The sequence below is a fragment of the Doryrhamphus excisus genome, chromosome 18 (assembly GCF_030265055.1).
Source record: "Doryrhamphus excisus isolate RoL2022-K1 chromosome 18, RoL_Dexc_1.0, whole genome shotgun sequence".
Classification (NCBI taxonomy): domain Eukaryota; kingdom Metazoa; phylum Chordata; class Actinopteri; order Syngnathiformes; family Syngnathidae; genus Doryrhamphus; species Doryrhamphus excisus.
Genome location: NC_080483.1, coordinates 9586563 through 9610715, shown reverse-complemented (window position 1 = coordinate 9610715; position 24153 = coordinate 9586563). Strand labels below are relative to the sequence as shown.

The following is a 24153-nucleotide window of genomic DNA, read 5'->3' as shown; positions in this document are numbered from 1 at the left end:
AATCAATAGCAATAGCTTGCACAAATAAGCCGCCGTTTTATCCGTGCACTCGTGTGGGCAGCTTGTGTTACGCAGCGGCCCTGGGTGCCCACCAGCAGTGAGTTTCAATCTAAGGGATTCATCATTGCAAGGGTTCACTGTAAAAAGCAAAAGCCAGACTTGACCCCGTCGTCCACTGTGGACCCGCGTTACATTAAGGGGTCGCGTTCAATTTTTTGTCGATGGTAACATCGACCTCTCGCTGAAGATGTGGGGCCGACCACTCGCAGTCTGGCTCGGATAAGGGACCATAATAAAGCCGGAGTGTTTACTGCTAGAGCGAGCCAGCGAGCGAAGCACATCCATCAGGCTGAGCCGATCGATGGCCAGACGCCTGGAGCAAGGGAGCACTCGAGGATGCGAGAGGACCACACCAAAGCAAAGGGGGCATCTCTGGTGGGAGGGCATCAGAAGAAGAGCTTTCTCTTTGTCTGGCTTCCACACATACGCGTCTCTCAGCTTCCCTTAACCCAGCTTCCTGATGTGGTGCTCCAGAGCGTGTCCACCCTGAACCTCAGTCATGTGTCTGCTTCTTTGAAAGGAACCTCCCGAAGCTTCCCGACGGGATAAAATGTGGGATGCAGCCCATGCTCAATAGATGCTATTGTTTCAGCATGTTTTCCTAGCATATTACACAACTAAAAATACTCAATGTGAGAATCTACCCTGAGTCGGTAGTCGTGCGGTGTACAGAGGGGGAACAATGATTGGCAGCTCCTGATTGATCGTACAACAACCAAATGAGTATTAGGTTGAGGAGATTCCCTTAAGTCTGCAATATTTTCCCTAATTGATGACGACGAGTGCTAAAGTCTAATGTAAAAATGTTTTTCATTGCATAACCTCTCTGAAAAACAAACTCCAGGCTTGTACTGGCGGGTCTGTATTAATGTAGTGCTTTTAATTTGAAAAGTTCCCGTCTTAGTTTTACACAATACATAATAAATACGATAAATTAGATCACCATAATATACATCTATTTTGCTGATGTGTTGAAAAGTTTTCCCGGTGTCGAGCTAGCGTGTTGCTACTATTTACATCCATTGTTCAGTCTTCAGTCATGCTAAGCTACGGAGGTTGCGTAATAATTGTTTTTGCACTCTGGCTTTTTAAGAGACACAATGTCAACCAGTTGCTAGCCTTGTGATACTGGTGCATGTCTCTCTCTATATTTGATTAAACTAAGGATTTATGGTTGACTCTTATCGATCCAGGGTACAGCCGTATCAAACCGTGTCAAATATCTAGTCAAATCAGTTTATCATTCACAACTCAAAAAAAAGGAAAAAAACCCCAAAACACTGATATGCACATAAAAAATGTATGCGCAAACGCAACTATACTAAAGTAAACAAGCAATGTGGATCAGGTCTGTTGGCGTTCTTTTCATTCTAAAGGATGTTCAGGATTTTTCACAACAGTTTTTCCTCAATCCGAATGACTTTTCCGAAAACAATGGTATACATGGAAAGGAATATTCCAATCTCTTGTCTACATGCGCCGCTCTAATCAGTATAGTCAAAAGGGTCATACGCAGTAAAGCGTAAACATCAACATCACGTGATACCGGATTCCCCAAGTTTTTCTTTCACTTGTTGGAATAACTCCGTATTGACAGTTTTTCGTCTATCCAGTCTTAAAATTTAGTTTGGATCAAAAACAAACTTTCCACAGCAGTCCAGTGCCGATTGCTCGCCTCCATTTTGCTCGCTGCGTGTTACATGCGCTGAAACAACGCACCCGGGATAAATATCGTGCTAATATTTTATAATTAAACTCGGGCTATGTTTTATATAGATATATATTTTCTTTTTAAAGAAAAACTGGACCTATGAATAAAGTATAGAAGGGTTTAGATTCTGTTCCACAGTTGGCGGTAATGCACGCCGAAAGCTGCTTGGCAACCGCCAATAAACAACAGAAGAAGAAAAACATGATGAAGAAAAACGCACCCTGACAACTTTCCATATGAGTGGATACATGATACCTCAATCGGATTGGGGAAGGGAATATTCCACCCCTGTGAATCCGATTATACATATGTTCATTCGGATCAGCACTTTTGGTGTATGCAAAGGTTAAATTCTTTCCGTTTGATCAAATAAACTGAATACAAGCGGAATATTTGGGTCAATGTATACATAGCCAATGTTGAAGATGGATATGTGTACAATGAAGTAGCACTCATAGTAGTTCAAGTCCCGGCCTTACCGGCGTATAGCTGTGCACGCTGCCCACACTGTTGAGATTGACGGAGGCCAGACTCTGATCGGACAGGCTGTTGTTAAGGCTGCTTCTCGGACTGTCGCTCCCTTCCTGGTCTGTATTGTAGAGCGCCACCTGTAGCATGAAGTAACATGCAAGCTTTGTTAGTTTATTCTCATTAACGTCTCCATCCTTGCTAATGGTGGCGTCCTCAAAGCATTCTGATGAGATTATGGATATGAGGTTAGCCCATGTTCTATGTGTGTATATGTGTGTGTTGGAAAAACACAATGTCATAACAGCAGAGTACTTTCACTTTTCTTTTCTTGGCAGTGAGAGAAAGCGAGGAGTAGTCCAGGGAGGGGGGAAAAAAAGGAAGTCTCAAGACAACGTGGACATTCCCATCAGTAAAGGTCATACTTGTGGCGATGTTGAACGCATCTGCTCACCGACCGCAAATACATATGAGACATCCAAACAAAGGATTATCAGGAGTTGTTGCTGACACTGACCTTTTCAGGAGAGCAGTCAAAACACTTGTAGGATGACAATGTTAATTAGTTTCCAAAAGACAAAACCTAACCACTTTTTATTATTATTTTCTCAAGTGACAGTACTATTGACATGAAATTTGTACATACAATACAATAGTCAGTGTACAGCGTGTATAGCAGTACAATAACCCCCATATATCGCAGTTAATTGGTCCCAGACCCAACTGTGATAAGTGAATTTCAGTGAAGTAGGATTCAATACGAATAAATTGAATATTTTCATAGTCCATGGCATAGAATACCTGTCTACAATCATCTAAACATAGTTTAAACAATATTATAGCCTTATAGACCTTTACATCTTTATTACCCAATACAGTGGAGAAAATAAGACATTAATTCATTCATTTTCTACCGCTTTTTCCTATCTCAGCTGTCTTCGGGCGAGAGGCGGGGTACACCCTGGACTGGTCGCCAGCCAATCCCAGGGCACATATAAACAAACAACCATTCACACTCACATTCATACCTATGGACAATTTGGAGTCGCCAATTAACCTAGCATGTTTTTGGAATGTGGGAGGAAACTGGAGTACCCGGAGAAAACCCACGTATGCAAGGGGAGAACATGCAAACTCCACACAGAGATGGCCGAGGGTGGAATTGAGCCCTGGTCTCCTAGCTGTGAGGTCTGCGCGCTAACCCCTAGACCACTGTGCCGCCTGAAAATAAGACATATTAGACATAAATAAGATAAGCTAAATAAGATGGAGAGCGTACATCCTGTAGTGGCTATTGTCTCATCTATGTATCATAATGGTTTTACATTCATATTACATAATCGAGTAAACAGAGAGTAAATAATTCCTGCTTATGTTTGTCACACTAAATATGCTCATGAGGCGACCTTGTGCGGGGCGGACAAGTGTGTGGAGGACAGGAAGTGACATTGGGGATTCATAGTTGATTGTAGCTTGTCGTGGGTTATGGACCTCAAATGGTCGCGCATGTTATTATGATTATTATTATATTATTATGGTTGTGCCTGTTGTGAGATAATTTAAACCTACAATAAATGCCTGTTCATTACTGACAGCTAGTGGCCAATGTATAGTACTGCAATCACAATAAAAAAAAATATATATATTTGCCTTGTATTTGTTTTTTAGTTCATAATGCATACATTTTCTATCCACTGAAAACGACCGTTATTGTGTAAATAGCTGGCAACACTAATGAGTAGCAAGATATTTTTGTCACGCATGGTAGAGGTGGTGTGATGGTCTGAGGCCGCACGTGTGCTAGGGACACCGGGGAGCTGCGGTTCATTGAGGGGAAACATGAATTCCAACAGGTACTGTGACATTGTGAAGCAGAGCATGATCTCCTCTCTTGCAAAACAAGAGGAAGGAAGGAAGGTCAAGTAGCTCATGGTGTCCAACATCCACCAGTGATGTCATCACGGAGGAGTGCAAGAGGAATCCAAGAGGATTAAGGCAGTGCTAGATAACAATGCCGTTCACACTAAATAATATATACACCACGACCTCAATTTGGACATGTTCACTGTGAGGCGTACTCACAGATATTTAGACAACAATGACTTTGTGTTGACTCATTTTCAGTAGACAGTAAATTGATACTGCTATACAAACACTGACTATAAAGCAGGGGTCTCAAACATGCGGCCCGCGGGCCAAATGTGGCCCGCAGGACACTAGTTTGAGGCCCCCGCCTTGATATGAAAGTTTAATGTTGGCCCGCGCAAGTTTGATATGGATGCTGTATGGTATCATGTACCCAGAAAAAATTATTACGTTTGATTAATGTTCATGTTAAAGGTTAAATAACTGTTAAGAGTTATCCTCCCTATCCGTGTGGAAGTGGTACGTTTTTGGCTTTTTTAAGTTTAAAGGAAATAACTTGAAGGCTACCGTTTAGGTCGCTAGATCTCTAGTTTGCGAATTAGCATGTGTCTCAAGACCCTGCAGTTGCGCAATATGTTGTAAATAAAAAGAATATAAATGTGACTATAGTCGTGTTTTGTCATGTCTACAGGGCTCTAATAATGCTTTGTTCATTTTAATCTGAAAAAAATAATTTGTCTACCCACCAACTATATGTGGTTTCTTAAGTTTTTATTATTTGCTGTTTTATTATTATTATTATTATTATATTTATTTATTTATTACTGATTGATTGATTTTCTTTATTCTTGATTTGTTTATTTATTATGTTATTATCTTATTTTGTGCAGAAAAATAAAAATTAAGATATTTGAGAACAGTGGAATGTTTTATCAGCGCTTTTATTGTAGAAAATCGGAACCAAAGCACTGAAAAAGTTTGTATATTTTTCTGTTTTTAATAAATGCATTTTTTGTTTTTTTTGAAAACCTGATGTGGCCCAGTCTCACCCAGACCCTAGCTCCAGTGGCCCCCAAGTAAATTGAGTTTGAGACCCCTGATATAGAGGATCTTTGGCTAGTGCTTTTGCAGTATGTCCTTCAAAGCGACCTGTCACATTGCGGTTTTGCAGTAGGTCCTTGTTCCTGTCATATCCAAGTGCTTCGGTCATATAGAGGATCTTTGACGAGCATAGTGTTTTATCTTGAATTCTACCTCTGACTATTATCCAGTTGATGAGAAATATCTTGACAGATAAGATATGACAGAGCCTTGTATTGACATTGTATACAAAATAACATTAATAAGAGATGGGTCCCCCTGGTCTTTAGCTTTCTGAAAATGTGCCCCCTAGAACAATTGAATTGAACAAAAAAAAAACAAGGTCTGTGGAAGTACTGTTGTGCATCAAATTGCTCTCTTTTATTGACTCACTGAGCTGAAGCACTTTGCATATTCATTCAGTTTTTGTACAACTTTCAGTGTTGTGTTTCCCCCTACCAAAGTTTTGTGTCCAAGTCCAAATTTTGTTCGACCTCAGCGGTGTGAGCCTTCAGAGGCTCCACTTTACGTGTAAAAAAAAAAAGAAAAAAAGCTTAGGAACACTTCATCACATCATCAGACATCAGAGAGTAACGCTACAGGGACTACTAGCCGTTATGCTGCCTGTGTGCTGCTCGCTCTGAAATTTAAATAGGCTTTTTAACCTTAAGCTCTCATCCTCTGGGCCCAGTGGGGGCAGCTCTCTGGAGTACTTTTTAAAAGCCTACAAGAGTCACTTATTCATTTGCTGTAAGCATTACACACACACACACACACATGTGCAAGCACACAAAAACGTGAACTGCGATGTTCGCCATAAAGAAGAAATGTGTGTGCGTATGTGGTGTAAACTCTGAGTTGTGTGGCAAAAGGGCATAATGTCAGTGTGTTATAACTTGTGTGTGCATGCATGCAGAATATGTTACAGAAGGTTTCCACTTGTTTTGACAAGCAGAATGTATAAGCGAAAACACACATTTGCATGTTAGCTTGAGTTAAAAGGGACTCCGCTGCGATTATTCTGCTAATACGCTAGTACTAGTACGCCACTACGCTTCAATTAGTCAGCGTGAATGTCATTAATTAGTGTGAATGACAACATCCAAACCCTTGGGTTCACTAGAGCAGTTGGTGGAATGTCGGGTTGGGCTATATGGACCTCAGCATATATCACAATATTTTATAGGATGTATCACGATATGATGATATTTATAGGTTATCACATGGTTTGTCTGGTATCAGGCCAGGTATCATGCCCCCAAGTGTCAGTATCAGATGCTGATACTGACTGGGCCTGATACCAGACAAACCATGTGATGATCTTATTATCACATACTATTTAATCATGAGCTTATTATCACGTACTATTTAATCAAAATACCATTTTGTTTCCAGAAAATGTTCAGTTTATTACATGTATTATATCTAAACAGTGTAAACACAATAATTGCAAAAATATTTCAACAATAATATTTTATCAACAGTCTTATCTTATCAATGTCTGACAATTAAAGTTCCATTAATCTAGTTTGGGTTTTTTGGTGACTGGAGAAGCACTAGGCACTAAGCACTCGTGTGCTGTTCTCTGATTGGTTGTTTCACAGGCATCGTGCCTGAGCCAGAGCAGCACGCTCTGAGTGGACAGCTACGGGGGCTGATACTGGACATGGTTAAACTCTATATTTTATCAGTATCACTGCCCTGGGCTTTGACACAGTATCATTTCGGCCTTTTCCCGTATCATTCATGGGCGGTTTCTAGGGTACAGGGCCAATTAATACTGTAGTATGTGATAACAAATTATATCAAATTAAAATTCAGCCTTGTATAAAAAGCTAGAAACCTTAAGCCGTATAATGAAATACTGAAATTGTAAAGCACATTTATTTATTGGAAACAAAGTGGCTTTGACTGCGACTATTCCAATGGGATGTCAGCCTCGGCACACATTGCTACTAAATTTGATTAGGGATGATGTAGTCAATCATGCAATTCCAACTGCATATGGAAGATATTTTTTCATGATACTCTTGTTTGGTTGACACAGACATGGACGCTCACTGAAGGATTTTCCGTGTGTGTTTAGAATGTGTATATACGGCTACCATGAGCTATGTTTATGTCTTATTTTTTTCACTTTGAAACTACATGTCGTCACCGGGCACCGTAAAACGTTCCTTACTTTAAAACCTGGTGAAAATATACTCATCGAGACTGAGTAGCGGGCACACAACCACACAAGCAAACCCCTGCTAGCTTCCATTTACGTTCTGTAAGAGAAGATTCAGCCAACTTCCCATTGCATTTATGTCAATTTCAACCTGTGTAGGTCGGGAGAGTATTGTTCGATGTTTAATGATTTTGTAGCATGATTGCGCGGTCTGACGAATAAAAATGTTCATACTCCTCACAATGACAGCTTTTCATTCACCTTATATATCCATCGTGGTGTGCAGTCATCAACTTGTTTACATTTATCATTTATACCAGTATAAGTCATTATTTTTATTTTTCATTTATTTTTATTTATTTATGTTTTAATACAGGGCTGCACAGCAATCGAGTGGTTAGCGCGCAGATCTCACAGCTAGGAGACCAGGGTTCAATTCCACCCTCGGCCATCAGTTTACATGTTCTCCCCGTGCATGCGTGGGTTTTCTCCCGGTACTCCGGTTTCCACCCACATTCCAATTTTCAGGATTTGAAGATTCAAACCCAAATCTTCTGGATCATGCGAACCACCAGGCTACCGGTTGAGTAATTTATGATTAATTATTATTTGACAATAAATTGAAACAACTTAAAACTTTTTTTTTTCCCTCCACCAATAACCATAAAACTTGTATGGTCTGTTAGGAAAACGTATATTTCTGTTTCAGAATAAACAACTGAAACATAACAATAATACTTATATTTTTACATTAAAATATCATTTGGGGTTAGCGCGCAGACCTCACAGCTAGGAGACCCGGGTTCAATCCCACCCTCGGCCATCTCTGTGTGGAGTTTGCATGTTCTCCCCGTGCATGCGTGGGTTTTCTCCGGGTACTCCGGTTTCCTCCCACATTCCAAAAACATGCTAGGTTAATTGGCGACTCCAAATTGTCCATAGGTATGAATGTGAGTGTGAATGGTTGTTTGTCTACATATGAGTGTGATTGGCTGGCGACCATTCCAGGGTGTACCCCGCCTCTCGCCCGAAGACAGCTGGGATAGGCTCCAGCACCCTTGTGAAGATAAACGGTAGAAAATGAATGAATGAATGAAACTTGGCTGTAAAAATCTGTTGCTCCAAGTCTGGCCAACTTCCAGGTTGCTTGTCTAACTTTTGTTTTATTCCGCGGACTTGCAGCATTTATCTCATACAGTTATTTTGTGTGTGTTTTGGGCTTTTGCAGCACTTGTCCTGAAGCGTTCATGTGATTGCAACAACTCTGATTGCTTGAAACGAGCCACAGCGCCAGTCTCCACCAGCTGTGGGCCATGTAATGATGCCCTGATGAAAGTTAAGATTGGGCTTTCCGGATATGACACAAAAACTCTTTTGATTCTCCTCTTTTTGTTGACTTGATGGTGATAAAAGCTGATAAAAAAAAGTCCTTGCAGAGAGCTTGTATCTCACTGCCTCGGCACTGTAAACACGGGATAGGCCACGCCTCTTTTAGCGCAGCGTGCCAAGCCACAGGAATTCCCTGTCTCTGTTTTTCTCTCCCTCTCTTTCTATTCCAGTCTCTGTCCCCTCCTTCCCGCCTTCTTAGAGAGGCCAATGGCAGATGCGGAAGGCACCAGCAAGAATCTCTTTTTCTTTTCTGCAGGCGTCAGGCATTCCACTCCCTCTTTTATTGTGTCTGTCTCACACATCGAGTCTCATTTGAAAGTTAAAGGCTGCATTGAAGTGGCCGTCAACTGTGGCACAGAGGTGTGATGATGAAGGGAAAGAGGGGGTTGTTTTCAGAAGTATCTGCTTCCTACGTCCTCATATTTTTACATAGGCTGTAAAAGACATCTGTGTTGCCCCCTATGGGTTGGATTTTGGAAGACAAGCTTGGACGCATGCAAGACAGATTTTCTCAGTCATTAATCATGAAAGAAATCTAAGACAAATTGTCATTGACTTAGTTAGTTGCAAATCCCAAAGATGTTTTGCTAGTTAATTTTTTTTTCAAGAATTAAAAAAAAATGCAAAAAAGTCACACTTTTATCAGAATAACAACACACATTTCTGTTCTATTTTTTTAAACAGAAAACTTTAAACAAGTATTCATAGATTTTTATCAGATTTTTGAGGGAAAAAAGCTAAAAAAGTTATGAGAATAAGATTGTATGTATCTTGAAAAAGTTAAAAACATATATATGCTTATTTTCTTTTTAAAAAGTACTCTTGTAAACATTTTTTTTCTGAAAAATACACAACTTTTTTCTGTTTTTATGGCACACACTGAACTCTGGGACAAATTTCAAGTCAATCAAATAATAATAACAGGGCTACCATGTAGTGCAGGGGTCTCAAACTCAATTTACTTGGGGGCCACTGGAGCTCGGGTCTGGGTGAGACTGGGCCGCATCAGGTTTAAAAAAAAACAAAAAAAAAACGCATTTATTAAAAAAAAAACTTTGCTTTGGTTCCAATTTTCTACAATAAAAGCTCTGATAAAACATTCCACTGTTCTCAAATATCTTACTTTTTTTTCTACACAAAATAAGATGAAAAATAAATAAACAAATCAAGAATAAAGAAAATCAATCAGTAATCGCAAACTGGAGAGCTAGCGACCTAAACGGTAGCCTTCAAGTTATTTCCTTTAAACTTAAATAGCTAAAAACTTACCACTTCCACACGGATAGGGAGGTTAACTATTAACAGTTATTTAACCTTTAACATGAACATTAATCAAACGTAATAATTTTTTTCTGGGTACATGATACCATACAGCATCCATATCAAACTTGCGCGGGCCGCACTAACATTAAACTTTGATATCAAGGCGGGGGCCTCAAACTAGTGTCCACGGGCCGCGTGTTTGAGACCACTGATGTAGTGTATTTGTCAAAAAATAACAACACAAGTAACATAGTAGGCCTGCATGTTTTGAGTAATTCTCAGTTTTTTGAGAGAAGCAGTTTAGGGAGTAGAAGAGTTATATAGTAGAGTCATGCCTTGACCGCATTTGCAGGAATTTCTGCACATTCCGGCAATTTTCCTAATCTGTTTTATGCTCCAGATTACGACAGCTTTGTAAAAGACACCTCTGGCTTTTCCCCCCCCAATTGAATTCACTGCTAAGAATAGACGTCTGCCTTGTTTTCCTACTAGCTAACACCGCACACACAGCCTTTAGTCGCTAGTATGAGCATGCTCGCTTGCATGGCTTACTTCTGTGTCATGCTACCTTTCACCACTGCAGAAATGTGCGTGCCACATGTACGTATGTAAGTGTACGCACGTGAGAGCGGGATGTGACGACGTGTCAATGCCAGCTCTGGGCCAAAAACCCATAGAGGCTTTAAAAATAATCACACTTTATGGGCGGAGGGAGTGTAAAAATAGATAGAAGCGAGCTGCTTTGGTGACTTCATGCCGTATAGCATTTATATTTCTGCGGCACCCCGTTTTTGATTAGCATCGCAAGGCTGATTTTTGTCATCCTCAGTCATTGAGCTCCCCTTCACGCTAATGAACACTGGATGCGAGCACACACTGAGCACAGGGAAGGCTAATGAGCTGCTCCCCCTCTGTTCCTTCAACCTTGTTGCCTGAATTTAGCATCTGTGCTCGCATCTATCTTTTTTTTCATCATGATTTTTCTGTCCAAATTAACAACATATAATGACCGGGCTGCCCTGTTTTCTACTCCGTATGTCGGTCAGCCAGCCAGTCAGTCAGTGGGCTTTTTCTTGTCTTTTTCTTTCCCGTGGCTCAAAACAAGAGAGGCTTCATTCGGGCTTGCTGCTGTGTCGCCCGTTTTGCTGGCCTCCAGGCAGCGGCCTCTTGTCTGCCGCCTCATTGTGCTGAAGCACAAGCCTGGTTCTGTTTCACTGGGTGATGAGCAGAAGCCACCAAGCTACTCTCAGTCATGGGTGGACACACATGCGGTGACACACACACACACGCACACACACACACACAGACACACTGATGGAACAACGTCAGTGCATTGCTGTCATTCCTTTCTTACACCCATGTGCTACACTTCTGGACACCTTCAAATATTTGGGTCTTTCATAAGTTCCCTCAGTCTTTCCCAAGCCGTTTACAATAGTCTTATTTAATACAGTTTTATTTGAGAATTGTATTATTGGAGAACTACCTCATAACAGTTTGCAGCACTTGCTATAATTTTATACTGGACTTCAAAGATAAAATAGTTTTATGCTTTGCATATTATTCCAACTTTATTAATTGATTATTATTATTATTATCATTGTATTTACTTATTTAAAACATCTATGACTTTCTAAATATGATTAATTACATTTTCTTTAGCATTTTTTTAACATGTCCCACGGTATGGGACAAAAAATTTCATTCATTCATTTTCTACCGCTTTTCCTCACGAGGGTCGCGGGGGTGCTGGAACCTATCCCAGCTGTCTTTGGGCGAGAGGCGGGGTACACCCTGGACTGGTCGCCAGCCAATCACAGGGCACATATAGACAAACAACCATTCACACTCACATTCATACCTATGGACAATTTGGAGTCGCCAATTAACCTAGCATGTTTTTGGAATGTGGGAGGAACCCGGAGTACCCGGAGAAAACCCACGCATGCACGGGGAGAACATGCAAACTCCACACAGAGATGGCTGAGGGTGGAATTGAACCCTGGTCTCCTAGCTGTGAGGTCTGCGCGCTAACCACTCGACCTTAGATATATCTTGTGTTTCAATATATATATATTTTTTACCAATAACCACAACCTTAATTAATCACAAAACAGCGATCATTAATTAATTAATTGTTTTTTGAAAAAACCTTATGGAGTGAGGAGCAATGTTTGAATCGTAATATACAATTTCAACATTTAAACACAGGAAGTGAAGTAAATATTGGTGTTGTAATAGCGGGCTTTGTTGGCAGTGTGAAGTAATCCATTTATATATCTATTTTTATCTGTTTTTATATCTTTAGAACACATAGAAAAAGCACGGCTGCAGTGTGTAATGACAGTCCACAAAGCAGCACATTTTGGAGCATAGCGGTGGTCAAAACACCGCTATGGTGAGGGAGGGGAGTGGGAATGTTAAAAAACAAAACAAACCAAAAATGAACCGAACAGTGACCTTATACCCTTGCTACCTTCTGGGTTTTTTTTTTTTTTTTCGTTTTAAAGCAGTGGTTTTCTACTTGTTATTCTACACATACTGTGTATGGCAGGTAAGAATGTTACAGAAAACAATGCCTATACAGTTAATATACATTTTTATTAGAATATTTTGACTCTGGATCAGACTAAATGCGTTTCTGTGAATTCTAATAGTTAAAAAAAATGAATGTAAATTCAAACAACTTTAAGATAGAACCTGCAACCTGCAAGTGTGTTGTCACCTGCAGTTGTGGCAGTGTAACGTGAACATGCACGTCACCTCCACCTCAGGTGTGTGTTTAGTGTGTATTTGATGGTGAGGGTTTCATGTTGCAAAGCATCAATGTGGGCATCGTGTTGCCAAGCCAAACCGTTGATGTGTAGGAATCAGGTGCTGCAGTGTACCTCGTTGTGTATTTTAGTGTGGGTTGCAGAGAAGCTTTAGGCGTGTGTGTGTGTGTGTGTGTATGTGGAGTGCTTCTCTCTCTGCTGGGAACAATGCTGTAGGTGGTTGTGGAAGTGGGCGGGGTCAGGGTGCAGCCACATAGCCAGGTGTGTGTTTGGAGCTGGAGGCTGGAGGGCCGCCTGTAGTACCTTGTTAGTCACAGTGTTGATTGCCAGCGTTGGAGAGGCACTTCCAGAGATCATACACTCCATTCCCAAAGACTCAGACTCCAGGCTGTACGGCGTAGAAGCCTGTGGGGGTTGAGGGGGGGGTAAAAAAATAATCCGACATTATCCAATTATTAAACACACAAGATCACAGAGCAGGTTGCGGTGGAACAGTTTGATGTTGTTGTCAAGTCCTGTGTTCTCATCACATCGAGACCAGGGCTTTATTTAGGTCACATTTAAACCGCGCTTCCTCGGGAGACAAGAAGAGACAGCCCTCTTCCCCCAAACCACACCTTCCACCCAAAACACACACAAAGATAACGCCACACTGTGCCTGTCCCCCCCCCAAAAAAACTGCTTACTGTAAGAGGATTGGATGCCAACAATACCATTTTTAATTCACGATAAACAGTAAATGAGATTTACCAAACTCTTAGCATTTTAATGGAATTCCTTGTTGCGGGATGGAAGGGGGAGGGGCTAGAGAAAAAACACATTCTTTTGTGCTATGCAACACCGCTTTCCTGATGATACAAACATGATTAATTTCTTATTATTTATTATATATATATATATATATATATATATATATATATATATATATATATTTATAATTTTCAATACTGTGATTGGCTGGTGAACCCGTAAGAGGCGGGGTACCAAATTCAGCTAAGATAGGCCGTGAGGATAAACAGCATAGAAAGTGGATGGATGGATTATTTTCAGTGTGTCTGTATGTATTTGTGTAAAGCAGGGGTCGGCAACCTTTACTATGAAAAGAGCCATTTTACCCACTTGCCCACTAAACAAAAAAACACTACTACTAAACCACTGCAAATTTTGTCAAAACAGTATCCACTACTGTGTTGTCTGTGCTATTATTTTCCTGATCACATATTCTTACTGGCGGCATGGCGGTCTAGTGGTTAGCGCGCAGACCTCACAGCTAGGAGACCAGGGTTCAATTCCACCCTCGGCCAGCTCTGTGTGGAGTTTGCATGTTCTCCCCGTGCATGCGTGGGTTTTCTCCGGGTACTCCGGTTTCCTCCCACATTCCAAAAACATGCTAGGTTAATTGGCGACTCCAAATTGTCCATAGGTATGAATGTGAGTGTGAATGGTTGTTTGTCTATATGTGCCCTGTGATTGGCTCTTGCCCAAAGACAGCTGGGATAAGGCTCCAGCACCCCTGCGACCCTCGTGAGGAAAAAAACGGTAGAAAATGAATGAATGAATATTCTTACTGTTATTGAAACCCGTATGTTGGATTGAATTGAATTTCCCACACATTTCAAAACACCCGCTGTATCTTGAGGGTGATGACACAAATCACTTTGAAATTTTTTTATACTCTTAAAGGAAATTTAGAAGCATGTATGTAAAATTTGAGCAAGATGGATTGCGACCATCAAGCCAAATGTCTTTTGGCTTAGCAACTAATTATCAAAAAGTCATTGACCATCTGTCAAATGCTCGTAGAACTTTGAAGATATCTGTATTATATGTATAATAGCCCCATCCCTCCCCGAAGCTTAATGTTTCCTGTGGATTCTGGTCAACGACATGGCACAGGTCGCACGGCTGGGACACCCTGAGGCCGCTTTAATCTGAGCTGCTCACACACTCATGCTGGATGAAAGGTATCCATAATTAAAAAGTGCAAAAGTGACGCTTCTGTATTAATCAAAGTTTGTTACATAAAAGAGAGTGCACAATACAATGTGTGCAAAGGGTGCTGGGGGCGGGGGGGCGGCGTTTATTAATAAAGTGGCCACTTGATGACAGGCTAGAGAGTAGCCATGTGGAGAGGCAGGTATGTCAAATCTGCTGCATAGAAACTCCTACAATGTTAGTGTATGTGTTTGTTTGTATGAAGGTTGTTGTCTATGTGTGAGTGTGTTGTGTGTGTTCCACAGCTACATTGTAGTGGTCTTGTGTGTAACACATACACACAAATGGACAGCCGCATAGTGTAGAGCGACTGAGAGGTCTTTTTTTGTTAGATATTGTTTTGTGATGCAAACATATTACTCTATTATATTTGCATAATGTTTTGGGAAGCCAGACTTTTTGCTTAAGTGACCCCAATAAGTAACCAGAACTATGTTCCTTGAAATCAGACCAGTACTACGCTCACTGAAAAAAAAAGGGTGGGTGGGTGGAGGGTTGGGGGTAAGTCACTGTTGATAGGGATGTCATACAGCTTCATGTAAAAAAATAGGAACTATCCCTTTAATATTAGTACGTATTTTCTGATAGATGTTCTGGCTAAAGGGCGGCACGGCGGTCGAGTGGTTAGCGCACAGACCTCACAGCTAGGAGACCAGGGTTCAATTCCACCCTTGGTCATCTCTGTGTGGAGTTTGCATGTTCTCCCCGTGCATGCGTGGGTTTTCTCCGGGTACTCCAGTTTCCTCCCACATTCCAAAAACATGCTAGGTTAATTGGCGACTCCAAATTGTCCATAGGTATGAATGTGAGTGTGAATGGTTGTTTGTCTATATGTGCCCTGTGATTGGCTGGCGACCAGTCCAGGGTGTACCCCGCCTCTCGCCCCAAGACAGCTGGGATAGGCTCCAGCACCCCCGTGAGGATAAGCGGTAGAAAATGAATGAATGAATAAAATTAATACATTTCTGGAGAAACTAGAAATACATGTTTTTGTGTTTTCTGGCACTAATCTTTTAGCAAGATGACTCAAAAGGTGTAACTTACTTTGCTTTTCACTGCATATAATGGTTATATTCTGGTTCTATATTTCAGATATTCAATATCAATTTAATATGATTTGAGCATATGATTTAAAAAATGTTTAAAATGTAATGTATACATTAAAATAGAAAGCTGTTTATATGGTGATAAAGTAAGTTTGTAAATACTGCATAATTTAGTACATTTTAATTTAATTAATTTAATATTTGAGTTTGATTTGCAAAATATATCAGTAATATATATTCATATCATATCATTATTTTTAGTTTTTATTACAGCAAAACAATATTGTTTGCTCAGTGTTTCCCACATAGTGTTTAATAGTATTTGATGTAAAATTAACAAGAATTTTCTACAAATATTACATGAATAAAACGTGAAATAACAAAATACCCATATTGATTTAACAAAAAAATATATAGCAAGTTTGACAAGATTCAAGTGTATTTTTGTTTTTCCAGTGTTGGTATGAATGTGAGTGTGAATGGTTGTTTGTCTATATGTGCCCTGTGATTGGCTGGCGACCAGTCCAGGGTGTACCCTGCCTCTCGCCCGAAGACAGCTGGGATAGGCTCCAGCACGCCCGCGACCCTCGTGAGGAAAAAGCGGTAGAAAATGAATGAATGAATGTTCTGACTAATACAGGAATATTGTGTGCATGGTTAAAGATATGCCTAAGATTAAGATTAAGATATGCCTTTATTCGTCCCTCAGTGGGGAAATTTGTAAAAGTAGCTGTCAGTATAATGCATTGCAGTTCTTAATACTAATAATAATCACTGACATTGTCAATCTAAACTCATTTTTCTGTTTTATGAGGCTCTGTCTAGCTTGTACCTAATGTTGTGACTGATCTTTTTTTGGCATCACACTTACCCGCTCTCCAGACCGTGGCCTCTTCTTTGGCCGTGTGGGCAAGGCGTCCTCCTTTGGGTTGGTGTCAATGGCCCAGTAAGAGCCCTGCGGAGGAAAGCAGAGATCACTGTGAGTGCATAACAACCTCAACAAATCGAGGTGCTCACTGAGGTGTCAGAGCGGCATCGGCCTTTTCTGGCAACATTTTACTTAAAACAAAAAAAATAATAATAATACTGCTATCTGCCCCTGCTGCTGCGAGTCGGCACAGTGCCTTTATGTGCATTTGTGTGGGTGGGCTCTGTCAAGTAAGAAAGATTTTGCCTCCTCTGCGGCTGCTCTTCCATGAGAGGCTGCCGCTGCTGATGGTGAAATGCTAAGCTCTTCCTGAAGCACCACTTCCTCAGCCTCAGGTTAGTGGTGCACGGTTGCCAAGACCGATGAAGGCTACTCAAGTCTTAGCCCATGAATTGAGGCTGCCCTCGACGTGTTTCTTTCTTCCAAGGCTAATCAAGGAATGAACAGTGGAGTCAGACTCTGGGGGGGATCTGCATTTTGCAAATCCACAACCCGGCCAGCTGCATTAGTTGTTATATTTGCATTCAAACCCATTTAATGCATTTTCCTATTCCAAACACAAGGCAGCACACATTGAACAATGTTGGCATTTTTTAATCTCTCACAATAAAAATCCCAAGAAAAAGTGCGATCGGGCTAGGGGCTGCACAAACAATTCCAAAAAAAGGAGCAATCTGAAACCTCACAGGCATGTCAAAAATGCAAGTGTGTGCCATGCGATTCTAGAATGTCGAGATTTCAAAGTGAACATTTTTCCAAATTTGTTACATACAGTATTTTATATATTTTATATTATAAACACTATTTAAAACATTACCCTGACAGTCATATAAAATATGCAATGGCTCCTCATGCCAGTTAGAAATAACCACCACTGCACTGCATAAGAGAAATACATAGAAGTATGACCCTAAATACTGTAATTATTGTCAGGCGATTATTTATCTAAATCGCAAAGCGGAGAAGGTGATATAATTGGAGAGAAGTTTTCATTTCCCAAATGACAATCTAAATTTATAATAAAATATAAATAGCATATAATATATTTCTCTGGGTTCTCCGGTTTCCTCCCACATTCCAAAAACATGCTAGGTTAATTGGCGACTCCAAATTGTCCATAGGTATGAATGTGAGTGTGAATGGTTGTTTGTCTATATGTATGTGCCCTGTGATTGGCTGGCCACCAGTCCAGGGTGTACCCCGCCTCTCGCCCATAGACAGCTGGGATAGGCTCCAGCATCCCCCGCGACACTTGTGAGGAAAAAGCGGTAGAAAATGAATGAATGAATTAATAATATATAAAATATGACCATCAACTACCAAAAATCTAAGCAGAAGTGTAGATGGGGCCACAGTCTTTTCTATTGTTGCCCAAAAAATATGGCATCTAAAAATTAGACGGACCTCTTCTTTGGCCACTTTGAAAACTCACCTTAAAAGGGAACTGCACTTTTTGTACTGTACCTAGCTCTCAATTTGGCTACAAAGACTCAACAGTGTCAGCATTTTTGAAGCACTCGTCTTGTGCTGGAGCACACAACAATCCCATCCGCTAGAGAAATGTTAACACAAAAACACGTTTTAACCAATCAGATGTTTCTATCACTTGACGGATAAAACGAATTCATGAAAGTCCGACAAATAACTTCATGACAGATGAATGGAATTGGGGATAACCAATATCGGACAGTACGGTATCTCAGCTTTCTTCGTGATCTTAATTCAGATTTCTTAAGTTAGAAATTCACACTTTCTGCAGAATGGTGTAGCCCAAGATCGAGACCTTTTAAAATGACTTCCTTAGCAGAGTGAATAATTGATGTGTCCACGAGGAACTCTCCTCACAACAAGAGGTGCTGAAAAACAAGCTGGAACTCAAGTATCCATACAATAATAGCTGCCCTTGTTAAAGCTAGAAAATAGTTGTTATTTCACAACTCACGTACTCCGCGGCAGCAATTGTTAAAATGAAAAAGCCACGCTTGGCCTATATTCATCAGGGTGGGGGGGGGGCGAGGGAGGGAGGGGGGTCGGTGGAATGATATGTTTTAATGTGTGCGAGGCTTTGGGGTCAATTAGTGTTTCCTCAGAGGGGCGAGAATAATTCACAGCACAATCAAGCAAAGATGAAGAAAAATATCACGCAGAAGCCTCATTAGAAATTCCACCATTTTTTCCTCCAAGATTGTAAAGGTGCTGTCACCACAGCCAATCCATTTCTGCCTCATGATGCAGTTGTTTCAAAATGAGCAGTCACACAGACAAAGCCGGGCTTGCTTTTAATTAGTGTGTGTGGGGGGGGGGGGATGCACACTTTAACTTAACCCTCTTGGGATGAGAGTTGCTGCATTCCCCCCCGCCCTCCATCCCTCCAATCCCACCCCCCTTTTCCTCCCCCAAGAGAGTTGGCAGGAAAAGACAGAAAAACATATAAAAGAGCCATTAAATTATTCACAAATATTCTGCAACAGAATGTTGCAACGCCAAAGGAAGTGGGCCCTAACAACAACAAGAGTCTGGGAGTCTGCTGCATTTTAAATAAAGAAATAAAAACATACCTGCTGTCGTCTTGTAAAATGACACAGCTCATTTTCATATTTTAACATTAATTATGTCATTTGCACCTATACTTAGCATTTTTTCCACAGAACAAGGACCACTGTGAATGGACCACTTTCGGCTCCTAACTAACTTTCACGCTTTAGCAAACAAAACCACAATTCCAAGAGTCCAAGGATTTGACTGACAAGTGACTGACTTAAAGAGACTCCCAGTCCATATTTTTTTTAGTATTAGTGCGTTGCCTTTTGTGTGTGTATATCCTCTCACAAAGAGAAAAATGCTAATCATGTCAACAGAACTAAAAGAAGCACACAAAAGGATGGATAATCAATGCCATTGCTCCTCTCGCTACGTATTAATAACTGCCACCTTGCATAAAAGAAATACATAAATACATTCAGACATCGTTTAGTATTGAACGATTTCCATTAACAATATGTGGTCAGCCTATGCCTTTGAAAAGACGATCCCGAAAACCGATTGCCATGCGATATGGTTAGTTTGGAGTTCGTTTTTCTCCCACGGGGTCACTGAACAATTCTGTTCTCTTGCTGTCATTTGTGTGTTGTTAATTAACATAAACACATTCGGTGTCCAGTCTTTTGATGGTGATACTATGACAGGAGGATTTTGAATAGGTCACAAAGGGTCTATGAATATTTGCTTCAATTAATGATTAACTGTTACATTCAGCGTTTGTGCCTAATAACAACTGACATAGCATAAAGACACGATATAGACGATGAGTGGCATGAGTGGAGATCTGCTTGGTAAATAAAGTACTAATATTTAAATGTTGCAAGTCATAACTAAAACACAAAGAGTCTAATAGTGATGAAAGTCAGAGACCCCGTAACCGGGACACTAATTTCTTTCTTTCTTTTTTTTTTTTTTTTTTTAAATAAAAACGTATTTGTTTGTATTATTTTATTTAGTTAATTCAGTTTTTTTTTAACAACAAAAAAAAGAAATTATTGAACAATTTATTTTCATGCATCAAATTAAATTCAGGTTTGTGTCAAATAGTAAAAAAATAATGGCAAAAAAAAAAAATATCCGCCCAAAAGTTAATTTTATAATAATGTCCTCATCCCCTGGGTTCATTGGAATTGTTTTAAAAGGAAAACTGCACTTTTTTTTTAAGAATTTTGCTATTAATTCACAATCCTTATGTGAATCCATGAGAACACCAGAAAATTGGTTAACATGAGCTGGCTAACAATGCACACTCAAAGCTGAAGTCTTAACAAAAAAGGATTTAAAAAAAATGGCAACACTGTCCCATTTACATAACTGACAAGCTACAGCGATACTGTTATTGGAGCAGCTAACTCAAAAAACTATACTTATCTGGCGGACTAACACAACACCTCGCGAGCCGCTCATGTCAACGTCACTCCCAATTTCGCGACAATGACTCACCAAAATTCTTGTTTGCTATCGGCATTTTTTAACTGAGGACTGCAGCACACATCTTGTGCTGGAAGACGCAGCCATCCCACTGACAGCGAACATAGTATGTGCCGTCATCGTTTCGATGCCGCTGTTTATGGCAGTTGCGTAAGTTCCTGAGCTAAATCAATGTGACTTACAGAGAAGTTTCAACCATGTTTTAAATCATCAAAATACAGCATGATATTCTTAAGTATTACACGTTATCATCAATGTATTTGTTAATGCGTGATCACAGCATATGTAGTGTTTTCAGAGGGCTTTGTAGTCGACATAGGTAGGTCCCCATGATGTGCATTGTTATCTAGCTCATACTCGTTTTCTAGAAACGTGTTCATGTTTCACATAAGAATTGTGGATTATGTGCAAAATTCCAAAAAACTTTTTATTTTATTTTTTTAGGAGCAAACTGCTAGCCAGTGTTAATACTGTTGCTACTAAGTTTCACACAAACAAATGAGGGGCAACATTTTAAAGTGCATGCTGAGATACATCAATCTTCTGGATACTGACCACCAAATACAGCTACTGCAATCTTGTGGAGTTAATATAAAAAAATAAAAAATAATAAAAACAATATCAGGAAGTGGTTAACTGAACCTGAGCTTACAAGTTATCCCCCACCTAGCAGTAGGAAGAGGCAAAAGTCAGTAATGTTGCAGTAATACAACATTGAATTATGAAGTGACAGCATATGTATTTCTATTGTATACATTGTCTCTGCCTGAACTCGTCTTTCAATGGCAGTGTCTTACTGTGCAGAACAATGTTGCCCACAGTGAAGGTCTGCGTGGCTGTAGCTCAACTTCCTTCATTGGACGGCAAACCGCTCGAAACAACAGCGCCTCTGCTGGTTGCAGCCAATCAGTGCTTCAACACAAACCATAAATCAATTCCTCATAATCGACCACATTCCTAATCATTCCTAATAATTGTTATGTGCATTTATGCCTCTGAGGTGTGTTTTGAGGCGCACCGGTTGCCATCTAATCACTAGCATCTCGCAGACAGACAGACAGCCTCGACTCTCCTATCTCATCCAAGCAGCAGTTTTCATATTCCTGCCACATTACAATATTGATGCAACATATCAAGAGCAGCTACCGCACTCTTTGAAGTTGTCTTGCGCGCGAGGCGGGTTGGTGATGGGGGGCGGGGGGTGTTGTAAGGGAGTGAGGAAAATTCCAAATTAAACATTAAGCATTCGAGCAACGTTGTGGCCGTGCATCTGGAATGGGATCCATACAGCAATAGATTATTTTGTATTTAGTGGAGCAGCTCCCAGGAGTGTCAATATCAGAGGATTACAGCAAAACACCAAATTAGCATTCAGTCCCCATCGTCTACACAGCCAGCCGAAGCACTCCATGCTTGTGTGTGTGGAAGGGGTAATTATTTGTGCCTTTTTTTCCCCCGCTGTATAGTAAATTCTCTGAAATGAAATGTAGGTTAGGGTTCGTGGACATAATGGTACATATATTTGTAATTGGAGTTTTCTGTACGGAACATTCTGTATTGTACTGGGGCGTACTGAGTTCCTACACAGAACACATTAAGTGATGGAAAAGAAGTGGAACTGCCTTGCAATACATAGCATGTACGTATCTTCTTTAAAAATAAATGGAGTATAGCCCAGTCTTTGGCTAATCATGGCTACCAATGCTTCCCGGGTTTCCAGATCCAATATCAGAAAAACAGTCTAATATCAGCAAAAAACTAGTGTCAAATTATATTATATTATATTATATTATATTAGATTCAACTTTATTGTTATTGCTCATGTCACTGGTACAAGGCAACAAAATGCAGTTAGCATCCAACCAGAAGTGCAATTTTATAAGTACCTTAGTAGTAAGTAAATGTAGAAAAATGGACAGATCTATGAACAAACTATAACAGGCTATGACTATAATACAGTGAGGATATGTACAGGGATATAAATGACTATAATATGGCTATTGCAGATTATAAACAGTATGCACAGTATGGATGTGACAATATATAATAACAGTACAGGGCTCGACAATAACGTACCGATGGCCCGGGGCAAGTTAAAACAAAATTGGGGCAAGTAAATCCAATCATTAATATTCCCGTCGGGCAAGTGCACTTTAGCATGCCGTACTGCCAAGAGTTTTTTTTAAAGCGGTTCTTGTTGGGTGTTGGTAAAACACGGACTGTGTAATTCCGGTGGTAATTTGCAAAGCAATCCTTGCAAATCTTGAAATGGACCAATCAGAATCGTTTATTTAGACCGCGGTCCGTAATCCACAATCCGCGTTTTACCCACACCCGTTCTTGTTCGCGATCAACCAATCAGCGATCGTTTTACTAGGAAAACATCTATCATGGCGTCCCTGCCAACATCGTCTAATTCTTCAACAACTTGTGAAGGAAAACAGCAAAAAGTGATGAAGCAGTGCCTCCTAAACAAGTATTTTATTAGCGGCAGCAAATCAAATGATGGCACAGGTGAGTGAATCACATTGCTGTGACAATTTGAAGCGGTCACAATGAAACACCACCCATTAGATCCAATACCAAGTGCTGATTTTAGCACAAGCTACAAAACCTAGCGGTTTCATTTCTCCGTGTATTTTTCTCACCTTTGCTTCACAAATTATTGTTTGACCATTGAGCTTTTTTTTCTGGATTAAAAACACTTTACTAGTACACAAATGTGTCAAATGTTTCATTGTGGTGCACAACTTCTAAATATCACTGCTTACTACGACTACCATGTGTAAGGTAGCATGGCTTGCCATGTTAACATACATCTACACTATTTTTCAGACATTCCTCCAAATACAATGCATCAGTACTATTATCTGATGAATTATCAGCATATATTGATATATGATATCATTATGGCAGTCTTTTCATTTTACATGGGGCAAGTTCGGGCAAGTAGTTCTCATCTTAAGGATTCCCCATGGGCAAGTCATTTTTGTTTTTAACGTAGAGCCCTGCAGTAATATGTACAGTATTGCAATGAAGTGACTAGAGTATGGCTATTGCAGATTATATAAATTATAAACAGTATGATCTATGAATGCAACAAGATATAACAGTAATATGTACAATAGTCATATCAGACTGCATCTAAAATCTCTGATGTCAACATATGTCCGACATAAGGAGTCTATTCCAGACTCTGCTCCAGCGTTTTAATGTAGCAGTGCTCGGATAGAGCCCGCGCGATCACAACAACACTGTGTGCTAACGTGCTAACAAAATGTATGTTGCTGCTGAGTACAAAACAGCCATGTGGCCAAGTCCCCACAGTAGCACGGAACCAGGGACGTTCAAAACAACCAACCCTATCATGCCTCCAAAGCAGCACCACAAAAAAAAAAAAAAAAAAAACAGTATGAGGATGCTTGCAAGAC

At 40.3% G+C, this 24153-nt stretch overlaps 1 protein-coding gene across 1 annotated transcript in view; it reads right to left on the bottom strand.

Moving 5' to 3' along the window:
- The window catches only part of foxj3 (forkhead box J3), a 133660-nt gene that overhangs the window by 11653 nt on the left and 97854 nt on the right, over positions 1 to 24153 (bottom strand). Inside the window, exons 4-6 of the mRNA XM_058055612.1 lie at positions 16694 to 16777; positions 13085 to 13186; positions 2251 to 2379 (exon numbers count right to left, since the gene is read on the bottom strand). Of these exons, the coding sequence (XP_057911595.1) occupies positions 2251 to 2379; positions 13085 to 13186; positions 16694 to 16777 (315 nt within the window). The remainder of the gene's footprint in view (positions 1 to 2250; positions 2380 to 13084; positions 13187 to 16693; positions 16778 to 24153) is intronic.